At 39.2% G+C, this 18,816-nt stretch overlaps 1 protein-coding gene across 3 annotated transcripts in view; it reads right to left on the reverse strand.

Annotated features, from left to right (window-relative positions):
• The window catches only part of RUNX1T1 (RUNX1 partner transcriptional co-repressor 1), a 111,085-nt gene that overhangs the window by 11,461 nt on the left and 80,808 nt on the right, over positions 1 to 18,816 (reverse strand). For all 3 annotated transcript variants that reach the window (XM_079796556.1, XM_079796557.1, XM_079796558.1), the window contains exons 9-10: positions 11,155 to 11,223; positions 5,423 to 5,613 (exon numbers count right to left, since the gene is read on the reverse strand). In XM_079796556.1, the coding sequence (XP_079652682.1) occupies positions 5,423 to 5,613; positions 11,155 to 11,223 (260 nt within the window). The remainder of the gene's footprint in view (positions 1 to 5,422; positions 5,614 to 11,154; positions 11,224 to 18,816) is intronic.

Below are 18,816 nucleotides of genomic sequence, written 5' to 3' on the forward strand. Positions count from 1 at the left end.
TGGAAAATAAAAAGTTTCAGATGGCCAGATTCAGCAAATGTCCTTTCTTTTGATGTATGCTAATGTTGGCAGTACATTCTTGGTGAGATAATGTAAACACTGTGAAAAGAGAAACTCCAGAAAATATCCCGTTGCTTAGATATGTCTGAGGTCCAGCGTCATTCTGCTATAATAATGACAGACAATGAACCCAAGCCAAGTCAGAGAACTAGGTGGGAATCAGCGGAAGGAAGTCCAGTGAGGGAACAGAGACACGGCCGCACAATCAGGACAGAGAGAATCCCACTCCTGCCGCATGGCCATCAAGCAGGTGGGATGCGGAGCGGCAGCCTGGCCTGAGGCCCAGCTCGCGCTCACTGCTGTGAGGCCTCTTGACCTCCTTAAACGCAAAATGAAGACAACAGCACCGTGGACTCCACCTGGGCTCATAGAAAGAGCAAATGAGCACAAGGACAGAAAGCACTTTCTACCACATCTGGCGCAGAGTTAAACATTCACTGTAGGTCTTCTTGTTTTACCCCAGGCAAAATAAACTCCATGTCACCCCCCAGGAACTATGCTGAGCAGGGGTCCCATGTGCTGGGACAGCCGGGGTTACAGGACTGCTCTGTCCCGGGAAAAGCTCGCCCTTTTCCTCTGAAAAGTGTTCCTGTTTGAATGATGCATTACATGGCCCCCTACAAACAATACCCATGTGTTAGCTGCCTTACTCCACACGTTCTTCCTGCTGTTTTCTCCAGTTCAGTTCTTTCCACCCCCTTCTTCCTTTCTGGAACTTTTCCATTCTTTACAGCTTACCTTTCAGAGCCGCTGGGTTTTCTAAGCAGAATGGACATTATTAGGTCCATTCAACACGTGTGAAAACGCAGGCAGGAAGAGAAAGACTGAATTCAGATATCATGGAGAGAAGAAGTCCTTCATGTAAAGAGCTCAGAAGAAACACATGAACAGCCACTCCAAGCTAGAACTCTGGTCTTCTGACTCCGAAGTTCAGATTCTTTTCTTTTCTTTTTTAAAAATATATTTTTATTTATTTCAGAGAGGAAGGGAGAGAGAGATAGAAACATCCATGATGAGAGAGAATCATTGATCGGCTGCCTCTTGCATGCCCCTACCGGGGATCGAGCCCACAATCTGGGCATGTGATCTTGACCGGAACCGAAGCCGGGACCCTTCAGTCGACAGGCCGATGCTCTATCCACTGAACCAAATCAGCTAAGGCCAGGTTATTTCTTAAAATCCCCCTGAAGGAGAGAAGTTGTGCTTTGTAGTTTTATTGATTCAGATTATAAAGATCATATGATCTAGGCAAGGGATGCATACATATCTACAATTGGAGGTTGCTTCAAATAAGAAAGGGAAAGAGCAAAAAGAATGTTTTAGCCAGAAAATTTCCTCTATCTTGTGATAAAGGACTGTGGAAAATATGGACAGATGATGCCCTGTGCTATTGCTCTCAAAACATGTGAAATTAAAATATGTATATTAAAAAAATCTCATTCCTTACCGAAAAAAATGGAGGCTGACAGGAGTAAAATGAATCACCCCAAAATCCCCAATGCAGTGACTGAGCTGGAGCCAGAATTCAGTCTTCTGAGCCCTCCTCCTGCCACACCCATCTGCCCCTGAGCTTTGCTAGCAGAAGAGGATCATCTGATTGGCTGAACGTGGCCTTTTAAGGGGTAGGACTCTATAATCTATTACCCAAACCAGGACACCTGAGAGTGAAAGGGGCGCTTCTGATCATTACATGGGGACAACAGAAGGAACCTGAGACTGTCTTACTCAAACTGAGATGCTTGGCACCTGGAGCCCCACCTTTATATATTACAGTGCACTGTCCTCATTTCCACATTCGGCCGCATCAACTACGTAAGCTTTTGTGCTCTAGCAGCCCTTTCCAATCCGCAGAGGAGATCTGTCCGGGTTAAATAACTGCTTTGAGCTCTTTTAAATATTTGAACTTGGGTTGTTCATGCACAAAAACTGAAGGAAACGTACTCCTTCACCACCGGCACACACGCCGTGGACAAATCAAAGCCACTAAGTGTCTGAAGGTTGCTCAAGGAAGACCACCCGATCGGGACACTGCAAACCCTACAAGTCCACTGAAGAATCACAGCTCCTTCTTCTTCCTTGACGGCTAACGGATCACCAAGTCCTACCCAGGCTATCTCATGGGTATTCAGCTAGTCCACCCCCAACACCACTACCAACCAACCATCTTCATCCAACCAACTACCACTAACCACGTAGATTGTTCCGGGACAGTCTTCCCTTGGGAGAATTAGAGACACAAAGCACTTTTATAGTGTGTGTGTGTGTGTGTGGGGGGGGGGGGGGTACGTGTGTGTGGGGGGGTATGTCTGGGGGGTGGGTGCATATAGACTGGTGTGCAAGTCTGGAGGATACCCAGCTACATTCAAATGAAATATTTCTTCCCTATCGTTCTTTCCTCTCTCAGGAAAATGTCTACATTACTTTTGCAGAAAAGAGGCTTAATCATAGGAGAGATCGCTCCATCTTGCTCAATCTTGAAAAGTGGCCTTGCAGTTCAAAGAGAAGAAAAGTAGGAAACAGGATCTGCGCTGCGTTTCTGTATCTGCACCCCCAAATCTCGGCCGTGATCCTCATGAAAAGACCCTTCTTCCGCCTCCCAGCTGTGTGACGCTAGCCAGGTGAGTGCCCTCGTGGCTAAAACTGTCACGTCTCCAAGTTTTAGCCACTGGATAAGACAGTTTCACACCTCTTCACATCATGGGCAAGACCAAAGCTTGTAGAGCCTTTGTGGCTTTCTCAAAGCCACAGAATTGTGGGAGACGGAACCAGGAATTAAATTTGGCCCTCTGAGTTCCACACCCTTCCTCCCAGCACACTGTGCTTTAAAATCCTTGGAAAGTGTCACCGAAGATAAGGATAGTGCCATATTAAAGATCAGTTTCCCAAGAGAGCCCCAAAGAAAAACAATAACTGTAGAAAATCACTCATACCTAGGTTTTTTCCTTCCTATCTACTATTATCATAGCTACTATTTGATACACCATCTATGTATATAAAAGCCTAGGCGACCGTTATGACTGGTTGACTGGTCGCTATGACAACACACTGACCACCAGGGGGCAGATGCTCAACGTAGGAGCTGCTCCCTGGTGGTCAGTGCACTCCCACAGCCAATCTCCCACGGCCAGCCAACCTCCTGCGGTTCCTCCCCCAGACTGGGCAAGATGGCCCCGATCGCCGGCCAGGCTGAGGAACCCCACGGGGGGTTCCAGGAATTTGTGCATCGGGCCTCTAGTATTTTTATAATGCTGAGTACTAGGGTCAAGATCATACATTTTCTAAACAGGTTTTATGAATAAAGATAAAAAGCTTATAGACACTGAAGGGGGGTCCTCAAACTTTTTAAACAGGGGGCCAGTTCACTGTCCCTCAGACCGTTGGAGGGCTGGACTATAGTTTAAAAAAAACTATGAACAAATTCCTATGCACACTGCACATATCTTATTTTGAAGTAAAAAAACAAAACGGCAAAAACACCCGCATGTGGCCCGCGGGCCGTAGTTTGAGGATGCCTGTTAATTAGAGCATGTTATAGATGAATACAAAGACCTAGTTCTCAATTTCTTTCCACACATTTTCTCTTCAGGATTTAGTGATTTACAAAATACTCAACCTAAACAACAGACCTGAAACATTCATGTGAAAGTGACAATGTTTTAATAATGCCAACAACTGTGTCTCCCAGCATTACTGACTTGAATAGAGCGGGACAAATTCTCTCCAAAAAATGCGAATGATTTTTTTTTTTAAAGCACAAAACAAGGACCTTAAATATCTTAGCCACAGATGCCAATAACACTGAATTTATGTCTAGGTTAACTTAATAATGAAAAAGTCAGCAATTGAAGGGTAGATAAACTTCCCTTTGTCCCTCTTTTCCCGAGCAACTTTCAAATGCTGAAAATCAATTCCTTTTGTCCTCTTAATATTCATCTGCTACACATTAAATACAAATTCTGGGCACCGAGGGATTCCCACAGGGTCTTTCATCTACAGAGAGGCCTGGTACAAATTAAGTTCTTACTCTCCCTCCCAAATTATAGACATGTATTCTGGTAGACCATCGTTTTACCAGCTCATGGTTGTGCGAGTTCAGTTAATTGTCCTTTATGCACACTTACTTTGGGCTTGGGCATTGTGGTGCTGTATCAGTGCGTAGTAGTGCCACCTGCTCCGACTTACAGACCATTTTAGAAAGCAATCTGTTAGAGACTGTGTACTTCCCAGATCCTTGAGCCATTTAGGCTCTGTGTGTGTGTGTGTGTGTGTGTGTGTGTGTTTTAATATCCTGGAACAGTGGTCGGCAAACTCATTAGTCAACAGAGCGGCAAACCGTGGCTCGCGAGCCGCAGTTTGCGGACCACTGTCCTGGAACAATACAAAATAACATCGCCCCTGTCAGTGATGTCACCTAATAAAATGATCTTAATAGTTATTAGAAATAATGTGGAAAAACAGACTGTGCAGAAGATCTCTTAGAAATGTTTAATTGAGGCAAACATGGTTCTAGCATTGGATTTAGGACCAGTAGTCAAGGAAGTGACTTTGATCCCAGGCATGTCATGCGTGTTTGGGGAGCAGCTGACACAGGGTATCGCTGTTAAAGCCCTGCCTTGAGAAGGAAGCCTCGTGCATACGCTATCACACACAGCTGAGTGTTGAGTCTCCAAATGGGGCTAGGAAGTTATAAGAATTTCACTTCCATCTGGTACCTCGCAAATACATTAAAAATTTCCTTTGGCGGAGTTGTTCTTTTAGGTCTCTAATAAAGGCAAAATTTGATCAGCTTTCAACCAATTCCACAAGTGCCAGGACTCCCCTGATTATTCTAAGTTTCACCCCAAAGATTTGTTGGTCTCAGTCCAGTAGGTGCTTTGATTTGTGATCTCCTGGATCACAACTGGGCCCTCCAAAAAGAAGTCTGACCATTTGCAACAGCCTGGGTGGACCTGGAGAGCATTACGCTGAGCGAAATAAGCCAGTGGGAGAAAGATAAACACCACCTGATCTCCCTCATTCGTGGAACATAAGGAACAACATAAACTGATGAACAAAAATAGATCCGGAGACACAGAAGCATGGGACAGACAGTCAAACCTCACGGGGAAGGCAGGAGAGAGGGGGGTGGGAGTAAGAAATCAACCAAAGGACTTGTATCCGTGCATAGAAGCTTAGCCAAATGGACACAGACAGTAGGGGGTCAGGGCATGGGCTGGGGGGTGGGGAGTGGGCGGGGAGAGGCCCATGGGGGAAAAAGGAGACAGATGTAATCCTTCCAACAATAAAGAATTTAAATAAATAAAAGATTGGGCGCTCTCATCAGCGGAGCCCCTGTCCGCCCCGGGGGGCTCCCGGCCCTCACCTCGCTGGAGTCCTCCTGCTGATTGATGACGGCCAGCGCGTCCTCCGCCGCCTGCCGCTTGGCCTCGGCCACCGTGCGCTCCATCTTGGCCCGCTCGCTGGTGATCATGTCGTGGGCTTTCCGCTCGGCCTCGGACACGGCCTTCTGCAGCTCCGTCATGGCCTGGCGCTTCACCTCGTTGACGGCCTCCTCTGCAGGCCCGCGGACCACAGGGGACAAGAGGACAGTTCTCCGTTAGCTCGGGGCGCAGGGCGCGGGGCGCTGTCAAATGGGACAGGTGCATGGGGCGGCGCTCCTGGCTACCTACCCACACAGCAGATGCCTGACATTCCTTGGGAAAGCAAAGGCTGGGGCTTTGACTTGCATTTCTAGGGATATTTTTTTAAAAAATATATTTTTATTGACTTCAGAGAGGAAGGGACAGGGGGAGAGAGAGAAACATCCATGATGAGGGAGAATCATGGATCGGCTGCCTCCTGCACGCTCCCTACTGGGGATCGAGCCCGCAACCTGGGCATGTGCCCTTGATCGGAATGGAACTCGAGACCCTTGAGTCCTCAGGCCCATGCTCTATCCACTGAGCCACACCAGCTAGGGCTGGGAATATTTTGTAAACTACTTCTCATCATTACTACAATTTTCCTACCACCACTAGGACCTCCAGAAAGGGTTGAGAGACCAGGCTAAGTGTTTAAAGGACAAAACCACGAGAAAGCTGTCCAGATGATTCACACACATAAAGAAGGCGGCCTGCCACCAGGCTATCGGTCGGCGATTTTCAACCGGTGTGCCCCAAGGATTGTTAAAACGTGCAATACCTGACTACTGAGTCAGGAGCACTGACCTCTTTTCCGTTAGATTGCCAAATAACACTTTTTTCAAATGGCAACAGCTAACACAATAGTCACTGGTGTGAATGAATCAACATCATGCCTTATGCCTATTTTTTTTTTCAGAATTTGATCATTAGTTTATGTGTGCCACGATATGAAAAAGGTTGAAAATCACGGCTCTACGTTAATACGAACATAGAAAAGTACATGGGTAAAGTTTTCAGAAAAAATAAAGGAAATACATTTTACACATACACATATTTAAGGGCAAACAACTGTTTTAGTGGTTAAAAAAAATAAAGCACAACAGTAAAAAGGTACTTCGTATAGCAATTAAGCTAGTGCAGACCTTTTAAAGAAAATCGATGATAAAACAGACAGATGATTCAGCTTTTCTTTTTCTTTGATCATTTCCTGAGTAATAGGGATGTGTACCTTTATAGACTAACTGACGGAGATTTTTAAAAATCACTTTCTCACTTACAGATTTTAAGCTGTTGTCTAATAATCAAATCCAGTTAATCAAGTAAGTGCACAGTTTCACATAACCAACTGTTGCACTGGACAAAACAGAACTGAGTCACATCACAGGCCGAAACCATCGGGCCTGACCACAGACCTGCAAGGTGTCCAGTTAGCCTTTTTATTTTAGCTGCGGGAAGTGTGCAAAGATTTGGCTAATGTACAACACAAGATTGACAACTAAAACAAGTAATTTCCATTTAAAAAATTAACTGTCCTAATTAACAAGGGAAAATATCCTCCCCCTGAATTAGTTTATCTAATTTTCATCTCCATTCAAAGCAAAATGACAATGATTAATTGAAAATTTAATAAGGAGTAATTATTAACTTGGCAAACCTAGTACCAATTAACACTCTATTAAAACTAATTATGACATGTTTCAAGTGCTTGCACTTAATTGTTTCACCCACTTAAAAAGCACCTTAATTAAATGTTCTGTTTAATTAAAAACATAGATTCCTAATAAAAATGTTTTACTGTAGATTAAAAATGTACGCGATGCAAATACTCCTCTGGTTTCTTAAATGTTTATGGTTTATTTCACACATCTACCGTCCGTGACTTGAGGATCATCAAGAGCCCTCCACTGGTAATTAACTGTCATGACTTCTGTAGCCTTCCTCATTTGAGCAGCGTTATTCCTGAAGTTCATTCATTGGCAATTACTGGCTGATGGGTTTTATAAAACTAAAATATAAGGGAAGAGAGCCAGACTGTAAATATGAAGTAAAATACCTTAAGCTTTTACTGGCTGCTTTAAGATATGCAATTAAACTCTGAATGGAAACAGCACTGCAGAGCGTGCAGCACCTTCTTCAGGAACGGGCAGGGGAAAATGCCTTCATTACACCATCAGAAATGCCGTGGGGCAACCAGGGAAGTACTGCCCTTCTAGCCATACAGCCAGGGTCTCATGTAGCTTGAATATTCAAAGCGAATTAAAATTCTGTCTAAGTGGTAATACAGGACAATAATTTTTGCTTACCATCAAAGCTGTAGCTTGACTAATTGTATATGCAAATCAGGCAATTTGTATTTAAATTATGCATTCCTATTCTAATCCCACAGGCATCTACAGATCAGCAGAGAGAATTGGTAGGACATTTTCAAGGTGCTTGAATATTTATTACCAATGGCAAACATTCACTGATCAGTTGGAAAGATATATATATATATACACTGAAGAAAACATTCAGTTGCAATTTAAGAACCATCTTTATGTTAGATTTGTTCCAATTTTATAAAGACCTTTTGTAACACTAGAGTATGTTTGGTTTCCTTTGCTTTTAAAAAATACTACTTGAGGGGAAAATTGATGGGACCTTTCGCATTTGTTAAATGACTTTAAAATGTATACTGTTATGTTGTACCGTATTATTGAGCAACATAAAAATTTTGAATAAAGTCTGTAGATTAAGTAATAGTGATGTAACAATGTCCCTGTTCTCATTTTGGTAACCACATTGTGGTTATATACGAGAATGTCCTGTTAGGAAATACATGCTAACGTATTGAGAGTAAATGTTTGGGTTGGAGGTGGATAATAGGATGCATAACAGAAAAAGGAAGGGAGGGAAGAGAGGAAAAGAGAGAAAATACATTAAAGCAAATACAGTAAAATAGGGGAAAACTGGGTGAAAGATTTAAGAGAACTTTTTAATAATAATTCCTAGAACTTTCTGCACGTTCGACATCATTTCAAAATAAAATGGTGGAAGCTACTATATGCTGTGCCTTTAAGTACAAGATACGCTTTTTGCTATTACAATTTTCTGTGAAAAGGAATGCAGGAATATATGGATGTGGTTATATTGCCACTATTCTTGTTATACTACATTGTGGTTATACTACATCGACTTTTGAGAGCTCTAACCTGGATATTTTTCAAATGCTTTCAACTTTATTTCTTATCAACTGTCACAAAGGTAACATATAATATTTTCATTGCAAAGACACGCTTTATAGGTTTTTCTCTAAAGAAAAAAATAATTTGCCCACAGCAAATTTCAGAATCCTGGAAAAAGCTTTCAAAGTGTAATAAGCTGAGCGCAGACACCACTTCCGTGTTTTCATTACGATGGATGCCTGGACGCTGCTAACACTAGGCATGCTTTTTAAGACGCCTATGAAGATCAAGATTATAAGCAGTTATTCGAGATTTCAAGAGGAAACTGTCATCTATACTTTGGGAATTTAATACACTCCTTAACATGTAGCATCAAGCCATAGAAACTATTTGTAAACTATTCCTATGCGTATTAGGGATATCATATTAGACTGAAGACCTAATACACCTAAGAGGCATATCTAAAAAGTATTCCAAACATTTACTTAATAACGTTTAACTCTTCTTAGAGCAGGCATCGACACAATACACAGGTGCTTATCTTCCTCTACTCTTGAAGTCTTCACAATGGAAATTATACCCAGAATTGGTTATAGAAACCCACAAAACCGACAATAAATCATAGTGAACTCAGTAGATTACAACATGTCTACAAAAAAACTGATTAAGTGGACAATACATAGTGCAGTTTTTGTCTTTTTGTTAAAACAACCACTTAGTTGTTATATAATTAACAAATTATGAAATTCACTCATTTAAAGTTTATAATTCAGTATTTTTAGTATATTCAGAGTTGGGCTACTATCACTACAATCCATTCTTAGTAATATGTATAATGCAATCTGGAATCTGCTTCCAATTGCTTACCACTTACGGTAGGACTTCCTTTGTGCATAGCTATTCCAGTGGACTTTCCTACAAAGGTGGTACAGTCAGAAGGAGAAATCTGCTCTCACTTAATAGCAGCCAAACAAAGAGGGGAGCACATAAGAGCACAGAAGGAATTCGGATTACACAAGACGTTGCTGTCAATTTTTCTTTATGAACTATCGAGGATTTAATCTAAATAAGGGAAATGCAAGTAAAAAGTCATCCTTCTGCCATACAAAATAGGAATTCTTTGCACCTCGTACTGGAATCAGTTGCACTGACAGCTTAAAAATGGGGGAGAAAAATGGCCAGGAGAAAGATGTAGCAATTCTTTTTCCAGATAGGTGGCACCCAGCACATTTTAACAGCTTAGGAGCATCCCATCACCGTTGTTTACACAGAACATCTTAGAGGCGATGTTGTAAATCTGGGAAGACTATGCAGCTGAGCAGGATATATAGTTGACCTTCATTTCAAGCTGGATGGGTCTATCTAATTTGCATATTGACATGCAAGAGACTTTTCTGGTTCTCAATCTAAGGTACTAAGCCTAGAATACGATCGGATTTTAAACTCCTTATTGCTCTGGGGAAAAAAACCACAGGTAATTCTTAGAAAATCTATAAAAAACAAACACTTGGCTAAGAGCCAAGAGACCAGAGTCAGCAAGTTGCATAGAACTACACACACATCTGAGTCAAATAAAAACTGAAAGAGGAAACTTTTATAAAAAAAACAAAACAGGAAACCCTTCCCTGGTTAGGGTCACTAGCCCTACACCCATCTGACCGCTTGCAGAAATAACAGTTTTCAGTTTCTCAGCTCAGAAAAACTATTTTAACGTTTGAAGTCACAGCAGCTCCAAGCCACACTGTGTGTTTGTCATGTCATCTTTAACTCTTGAAACAGGTTGATGCTTTATCTCCTGAGTATGTTTCTGTAAGATTTTTGCTCAACTTCTCTCGTGTTGGTGTTCCACCAAGATTCTGCCAGATCTGAGCTGCTTTAAGCCAAATACGTCAGTGAATCAGCAGGAACTTTAAATCTAATTCCAAGTGTAGGGCAATATCTCTTAAGGACAATCAAATGGAAAAGAAAAATAGCAGGAGGTTAGCAACTTTGTCATTTAACTTAAAAAATATGTCGCTGTGATTACTGAATATTATTAATTAGCTCAGAAGATCCACTTCAAAAATTGGTTATAACCATAACATTTCTGAGTGTCTCAACAAGTCTGTTAGTTTTGATGTGGTCTTCATTAAAATTTAAAAATTCAGAGGAAAAGCCTAAAAGTATGCAATTTAAATTAGAAAACACCAGATTTTTTTTTCTTTCATGAAGAAAACATTGCATGAAATGAAACCATTACAGTCCCTGAAAATCAGGGGTTTATAATGAAAATATTGTCAGCCTCTCAATTACAGCGCCCCTAGCAAATGCTACTAAAATAAAAACTATCGCAGGTTCCAATCATGCCTAGTGTAAGAATATTAGTCAGGATTTTTACATTTTGTTTTGTTGGGGGGTGTTTTGCATTGTTTTGTGATGGTGGTGGTTGTTAGCAGTAGAGTCCTTTCTTGTCATTCTTCACATCACTGCGTTTAACAACTGCACACAGCTGCCAGAACACTAAACTCGTGTTTTTAAACAATTCTTACCAGCTTTCTTCCAGATCTCCTCTGGCACATATCCAGAAGCAGGCCTGTGAAGGAATTCCCGATGTGCATCTATAAAAAGGATAAAAAGCAGTGGAGAGAGGAGGAAAGCACATGAGCACCATTATGTCATTATAAGGAGGAGAAGTTAGCTATGCCCATTCTATTGGCTTCTTTACAAAAACAGCTTTAAAAGGCTAAGCATTTCACGTCTAGAAAATAAACAAAAAGAGCAAGACCAGTCATCAGGGCTGGGTCTTGGCCTAAATGCCTTATATGCTTAAAGCTGAAGCGATTTGAATGATTTCATTACACAATGTGTTTGGAAACACTGTTCCCAGCGTGGGTCACTGCAGGAATTTCCATGCGTATATTTTATTTACAGAAAACAAATTGCATTGGTAGTTTTTCTTTCAAGAGTCAAACTGGTAGTTAAAAAAATAAAAGGTTAGGATAATAAAATTTTCACCCAGCTTTGACTCTACCGCCTTTCAATAAATGGTGAGCCTTACTGTGTGGCTAACCAGTTCTCACACTCAATTACTTCTTGTCAGCTGATTTCTCAACAGAAACTTTGCAGGCCCGAAGGGAGTGGCAAGAAATATTCAAAGTGATGAAAAGCAAGGACCTACAGCCAAAATTACTCTACCCAGCAAAGCTATCACTTAGAATTGAAGTTAAGATAAAGAGCTTCCCAGACAAGAAAAGCTAAAGGAGTTCATCACCACCAAACCAGTATTATATAAAATATTAAAGCATCTTCTTTAAGAAGGAAAAAAAAAGAATATATGAACAATAAAATGGCAATAAATACTATATATATACATATACATGTGTGTGTGTGTGTGTGTGTGTGTGTGTGTATACTTTAAAAATTTTTACACAAATTAGATCACATGGATTTGACATGGATGAAAGCAAGAGAGAATCATTAGAATGGATTCAAATATTCAGTGGACCAAACATGCTTTATAAAAAAGAAAATGAAGTTCCACTTTAAATGAAATACTGTCCTTATTATGCTTGTCAAAATTCAAGTTTGAGAAAACAGATAATATAATAATAAAGCTGATATAGGAATGCTCATCTCCAAATAACATATTCATGGAAATAACATGGAACCTTTTGTATATTTTTATTTAGGCATGAAAATAAACTTCACGTGTATACAATCATCTATAGCTAAAATATTCACTACATGTCTTTCACATTGGATTTTCAATAAAAGCATATGTAATGAGACATTCTGAAGAAGAAAATCATTTTAACTTTAAATGATATAATAATCATTCAATTATTGATAAACTTCAAGTAACTAAAATTTTCTCTACCTGTATACAGCAGGTAGCAGACTGATTTTTTAAACAATATTTTAACTAATGGTATGTTGAAGGTCAAAAGAAATTCAATCCAGATTTCTATATTTTGGGAAGCTACAGAATATTGAAAATGGAAAAAAAACAATCATTTTAGCTAAGTATATGTCATTTTATACTTAAACGCCTCAAATAAATATGAATGTTTTGAAAACTGTAGGGTATATAGAATATCAACTGACCAGCAAACAAGATATCCCCAACTCTTTTGAATTAGGAAAGGCTTATTATGGTTTGGTGAAGGGTATATGAAGCCTCTGTATTATCTTTCCAATGTTTCTTTAAAACTAAAATTATTACAAATATATAAAGTTTATTTTTAAAAGCTTACATAATTTTATGACTTGATAATCAGAGAGACTAGACATATGCATGCTCATGTGCACATTCATTTCTATAAAATAAATGATAAAAACCAAAATGTCTTTAAGTAATTTTCATTCATAAAACAAAAACCTAGGTAAAATAGTTTGGTGCATATGTAACTTCAAGGAAATGTGATATAGCTAATTAGATTTGTCGATATTACTTTCTACATCACCATAAGGGAATCTAGAATAAATGAAGTCAATCAAGTTCACATTCAACCATATGACACAATGGAACAGAGAGATTTACTTAAGACAACTTTTAAAGGCAATTTTTTGGGAACCCTTTGACTTAAGACTAGTTTATTCTTAAAGGAGGCAAGAACACACAATAGGGTAAAGACAGTCTATTCAATAATTGCAAAAAAATGAAACTAGACCACTTTCTTACACCATATATAATTATAAACTCAAAATGGAATAAAGAATTAAATTAAGACGCAAAACCATGAAACTACGAGAAGAAAGCACAGGCAGTAAAATTGCTGACATTTCTCTTAGCAATATTTGTTTCTGATATATATCCTTGGTAAGGAAAACAAACAACAAAAAAGGGGGCCCCATCAAATAAAAAAAGTTTTTGTACAGCAAAGGAAACCATCAACGAAATGAAATGAAAAAAGCCTACAGAATGGAAGAAGATATTCCCCATTGATATATCTGGTAAGGCATTAATATCCAAAATTTATAAAGAAGTCATACAACTTAAAACCAATAATCTAACTAAAAAATGGGCAGAGGACCTGAATAAACACTTTTCAAAAGAGAACATACAGATGGCCAAAAGACATATGAAAAGACATTCAAATGTCACTAATCCTCAGAGAAACGCAAGTTGAAACTACAATGATAGATCCCCTCAAACTTCTCAGAATGGTTATCATCAATAAATCAACAAACAACAAGTGTTGGTGCGGGTATGGAGAAAGGAAACCCTTGTGCAACTGTTGGTGGGAAAGCAGATTGGTACAGCCACTGTGGAAAACAGTATGGAATTTCCTCAAAAAATTAAAAACGGAACTGTCTTATGACCCAGTGATTCCACTTTTGGGTACATATCCCGCCAAAACCCAAAACACTAATGAGCCCCCTGTTCACTGCAGCACTGTTTACAATAGCCAAGATATGGAAGCAACCCAAGTGCCCATCAATAGATGACTGGATGAAAAAGCTGTGGTACACGCAGGGGTGGGCAAACGCAGGTTTATTGTGAGTATGCAAAACACAGAGTTTGTTCTTCTATTATTATTAATTTGTATTGTTTCCATGCCAAATAATGCAAATCTACTTTCGCCCACTCCTGTACCTACAATGGAATACTATACAGCCATAAAAAAACAATGAAATTTTACCATTTGAGACAGCATGGATGGAACTAGAGGGTATGATGCTAAGTGAAATAAGTCAGAGAAAGAAAGACAAATCCCACATGATTTCACTTTTATGCGGAATCTAAAGAGCAAAATAAACAAACAAAAGAGCAACAGACAGAGAGAGATCAGACTGATGGTTGTCAAAGAAGACGGCGGTTGGCGGTTAGGGGGCTGGATAAAGGGATTCAGAAGTACAAATTAGTCACAAAGCAGTCATGGTCCTGTAAATTATAGCACAGGGACTACAGTCAACAATATTGTAATAATGTACGGTGCCAGGTGAGTACTTGAAATATTGGGGGGACTGTTTTGTAAAGCATGTGATTGGCCACTATGCTCTACACCTGAAACTCACACAAAACAATACTGAATGTCAACTGTAATTGAAGAATGGATGAATAAATAAATATCACAAACACACAAAAGGAGAGAAAAGTCTGAAGAGAGAGAGGAAAAAAAAAAAACCTCACCAAAAACACACACATAAAAAAACAAACATGCAAAAAACAACAACAACAAAAAACAAACAAACATGCCTTCACCAAAGTAGCAAAAAGAGTGTTTTTCACTTATTGGGTTATAGAAAGATCAAGTGCTCCATAAAATTATTTTTTATAAATGGCCAATCATTTTATAGGGAACAGGCAAGGTCCAGTATCCATGCATAAGATATCAGTTACCAGTCCCAGGCAGCAGAGTCAGAAAAGAGTTAGTTCCGGAGCCCAGTGAAGCTGAATCTTGGCTCTGGTGTTTACTAGCCATGTGACATTGGGCAAGTTCAGGGCTACATGTCTCAGTTATCATATGTATAAAGTGGGGACAATATTACTACATTTGAGAGCACTGCTGTGAGAATTGAATGAGGTTCTTCCTATTATATGCTTAGCACAGCACATCCTAAACTCTCATTAGATGTTGTTGCTATTATCCTCATTATTATTTAGTAGGTTATCCAGTAAGACTATATACTTAGGTTCTCATAACTAAGGTGAAAAAAGACCTTAAAGTTTGTTTTTTCTCCTAGCACTTAAGTCAAATAGCATAAAACTTTAAAGAAAACAAAACCATTGTAGAGGTTTAAATTAAGCAATACATACCAGTAATTTTTTGTTCCCTGCTTTTAAGTCACTTGAGGATAGATGTTATTTTTATAGTTAGCAATTCACTGTCTTAGTCTTCGATGAAAACTCCTCCAATTCCTTAGATGGTATTTTTATAAATTTTATTCTAACCTCACAAATGTTTATACCCTCCACATTTACTCAATTTACTCAAAGATAATGTATATGGCTCAGTCATCTGCCCACCTTCCCATATGCTGTATAGTAGACATTGTCCATACACCACATGCTAGAAAGTGGTGCAATCTTTCACCTACCTGGCTACATCTCTTAATGGGGGGAAAAGGGGAGACATATATAATACTTTCAACAATAAAGAATTTTAAAATTAAATAAATAGAAAAAAAAGAAACAAAAATTTTTTTGCGTGATACCATAATCAATAAAGAAATTAAAAAAAATTTTTTTTGCAATGACACTTAGGTTCAAACTCCACTTAACCTAGAAACCTGATAGAAATACTAAAGCCAATCAAGCAAACACTTTCTTAATCCTCTACTACTTCATTAATCTTTTTTTTCCCAAACAGCAGCAGAATCTGAAGGCAAATTGTTTTTATAAAATACACATGCATTGTCCTCCATATATATACTTTACAATATCCTCTTCAGTTCTAAGTGTGTCCTACCAATGGAAAGAATGGAGTAATTAATCACAGATGTATTCCTCAGAATCTATTCTGATACACCGATTAATACCATAACAGCTACACAAACCAAATGACTAATAAATGTAATATTTCTCTCCTGATTAAGTATCAGCAATAACAGAATCTATATAGGCAAAATTGAATTTTAAAAACAATAAAAATCTTGTAGTTGATCAATGTTATGAGAGAAAACTTCTCTCCTAGGACTTCCTTATTTTAGAACAGTCGCTAATTTAGACAAACCTATGCAAAAGACCTTACATTTCGAAGGCTCAGAATCTAAAGCAGCTGTGTTTTAATCATTAACTCTTGACTCCCTATAAAATATCAGTTGCTATAAAATGGATAGTTTAATAAAATGTAGTGGTAGAAACAAAGAAGAGCTTATACGAGATGGTTTAAAATGTGAGACATTTATCTGTGTCTACAGAAAGATGAAAAAAAAAATACATAGCAAAGTCCTCCTAAAGTAAGTTCAGCTTTCCTTGGGATGCAAATTGCTTAAGGGGCAAGAGAAGAGGAAAGCCCCCAGAAGATAATACATCTATTAAGAGAGAAGCCCCAGCCAAGGTGGGAAAAATGTTATAAGAAATGTGAAAGAACACAAAGCAATAGATGATGTATGAAAAACATGGTTGATGCACTACACTTACGACAGAATGGAGACCATTGGATACTAGATGCAGCGAGGGCCGCCATCAATATACATGAAGGGATGAGCTGATAGCCTTTGGAGAACCAATGTGACCTCACATGACCCAGGACAGCAAGGCTCAAAGCTTGGCAGCACCTAGGCATGGCCTTCATCCTGTAGTGGGCAGAATGAGGCTGTGATCATGATAATAGCTATTACAAAACCATCAAAAAACAGGACGGGTTAAGAAAGTTCACTTTTTACAAATGCTACTTATTTTTGTTTTTAAGGATAATCAATTCAAAAATTTCCATATTATGTTTTAAAAGCCCAAACCCAACCTTCTTTAGGATTTCCATCTTTAATAATAAAAATACCTAATGCTCCAGGAGGCAGTCATCTCTTCTTGTTAAAAGATGGACATCTTTTACTGAGATGTGACTAAAAATAGTCACATCTTTTTAGACATGATATACTTAAATACACTAGGCACTTTACATCAGGAGCTCAGCTGAATGGGTCTTGAAATGAATTTCATTCTGTGATTTAAAGGACTCAATGCAAACGTATAAAACTCTAAACATTTATATGCAGATATACTCTGAAGAACATGTTTGTGGTTTTTAGAATTTGATAGTATAGAAGTTGAATGCTATATTTCTTTGGTTGGAAGTAAACTATTTTTCTATGATCTTCCATTAAGAATCAGGGTCCCAAAGGTACAAAAAAAAATCTATATATATAAAAGCCTAAGCAACCATTCGACTGTTCGACCGGTCGCTATGACGTGAACTGACCACCAGGGGCAGACGTTCAACACAGGAGTTGCCCCCTGGTGGTCAGTACACTCCCACAGCAGGAGTGCCTCTCAGCTGACCAAGGGGCGCCAGATGCAGGGCTCGCAGCTGGCCGCTGCAGCCCGGAGACTGCAGCAGAGCGGCAGCGAGCCTACCGAGCGCCGGCAGGCACAGCGGGGCCGGGATGAGCAGAAGCGGCAGGCAAGAGCAGCAGGCGGCCTCAGACAGCCAGTTTCAGCCCCATCCCCGCAGGACACGCCAAGGGACCCCACCAGTGCACGAATCCGTGCACTGGGCCTCTGGTTTATTATATAAGACAGAATTCCCCTGTTCTAGTTTCTCTGCCTATTAAACAAAGCTGTCACCTAAAAATTACTGCCTGGACTACTTTCTAAATAAAAAAAAAAAAAAACACCTCAGAATCTACTATAACTTCATAATATCAGCTGCCAAGCAAAAACACTAGTTTCTTGTACCACTGTCCTTTGAAGTTCCTTTTGGGATTGCATGTTAGAAATAATAAGGATAGCAATTACTTATATCATGCCTACTATGTGTCAGGGACTATCTGATATGCTTTACACATATTAATTCATTTAATGTACAAATACCTATGAGCTGTGTATTATCATCATCCCCGGATTACAAATGAGGGAACTGAGGCAGAGAGTTCCTTGCCAAAGGTCACAAGACTACGAAGAAGAGAAACCAGGGATTCAAATCCAATCATTCTGCTCAGAATCAGTGCTTTTAACCTTCATGCTAAGCCGAGCATGTAGACGGTACTGAGAAATTCTACAATTCAATATGACAATCATAAAGTTTGCCAGCCAAAGGAATTTTAAATGCCAATTCCTCTACCAATCTATTTGGGGCACAGAGTGGTATGTATTGAACAAATTTCTAAGATTTTTTAGGAACCATTAACTTAATGTTTCATTCCATTTAAAGCAAACAAAACCTCTCTCTGAAATGTCTCTTTCTGGCAAGAGGCTAAACCTTTACCAAAACACACTGGTGTTTTCTACATTTCATACCCTCTCGCCACAATATTAAAATTTTTTTTTTAAAACCACACACAGGGGAAAATGTGATCATATTTCAGCTTTATGCTTTCGTCTCTAACATTAGTCCTAAGTCTATTTTTAAATAAGACTCTCTAATGATGCAGAAGACTTCTGGAGAAAAATAGCCATTCTAGAATATACAGATTCTAGAATAGTTTAAAAGCAGTAAAAATAAAGTAATTTAGAGACTGAAATGTCAGGAGCCAAGAGAGTAATGTGCAGAGCATATTGAGATGAAAGGAAATGAAGGCAAAGGAGGAGAAGCAACAGCACAGAGGCC

Source organism: Cnephaeus nilssonii (assembly GCF_951640355.1).
Source record: "Cnephaeus nilssonii genome assembly, chromosome: 18".
In the NCBI taxonomy this organism is placed as follows: domain Eukaryota; kingdom Metazoa; phylum Chordata; class Mammalia; order Chiroptera; family Vespertilionidae; genus Cnephaeus; species Cnephaeus nilssonii.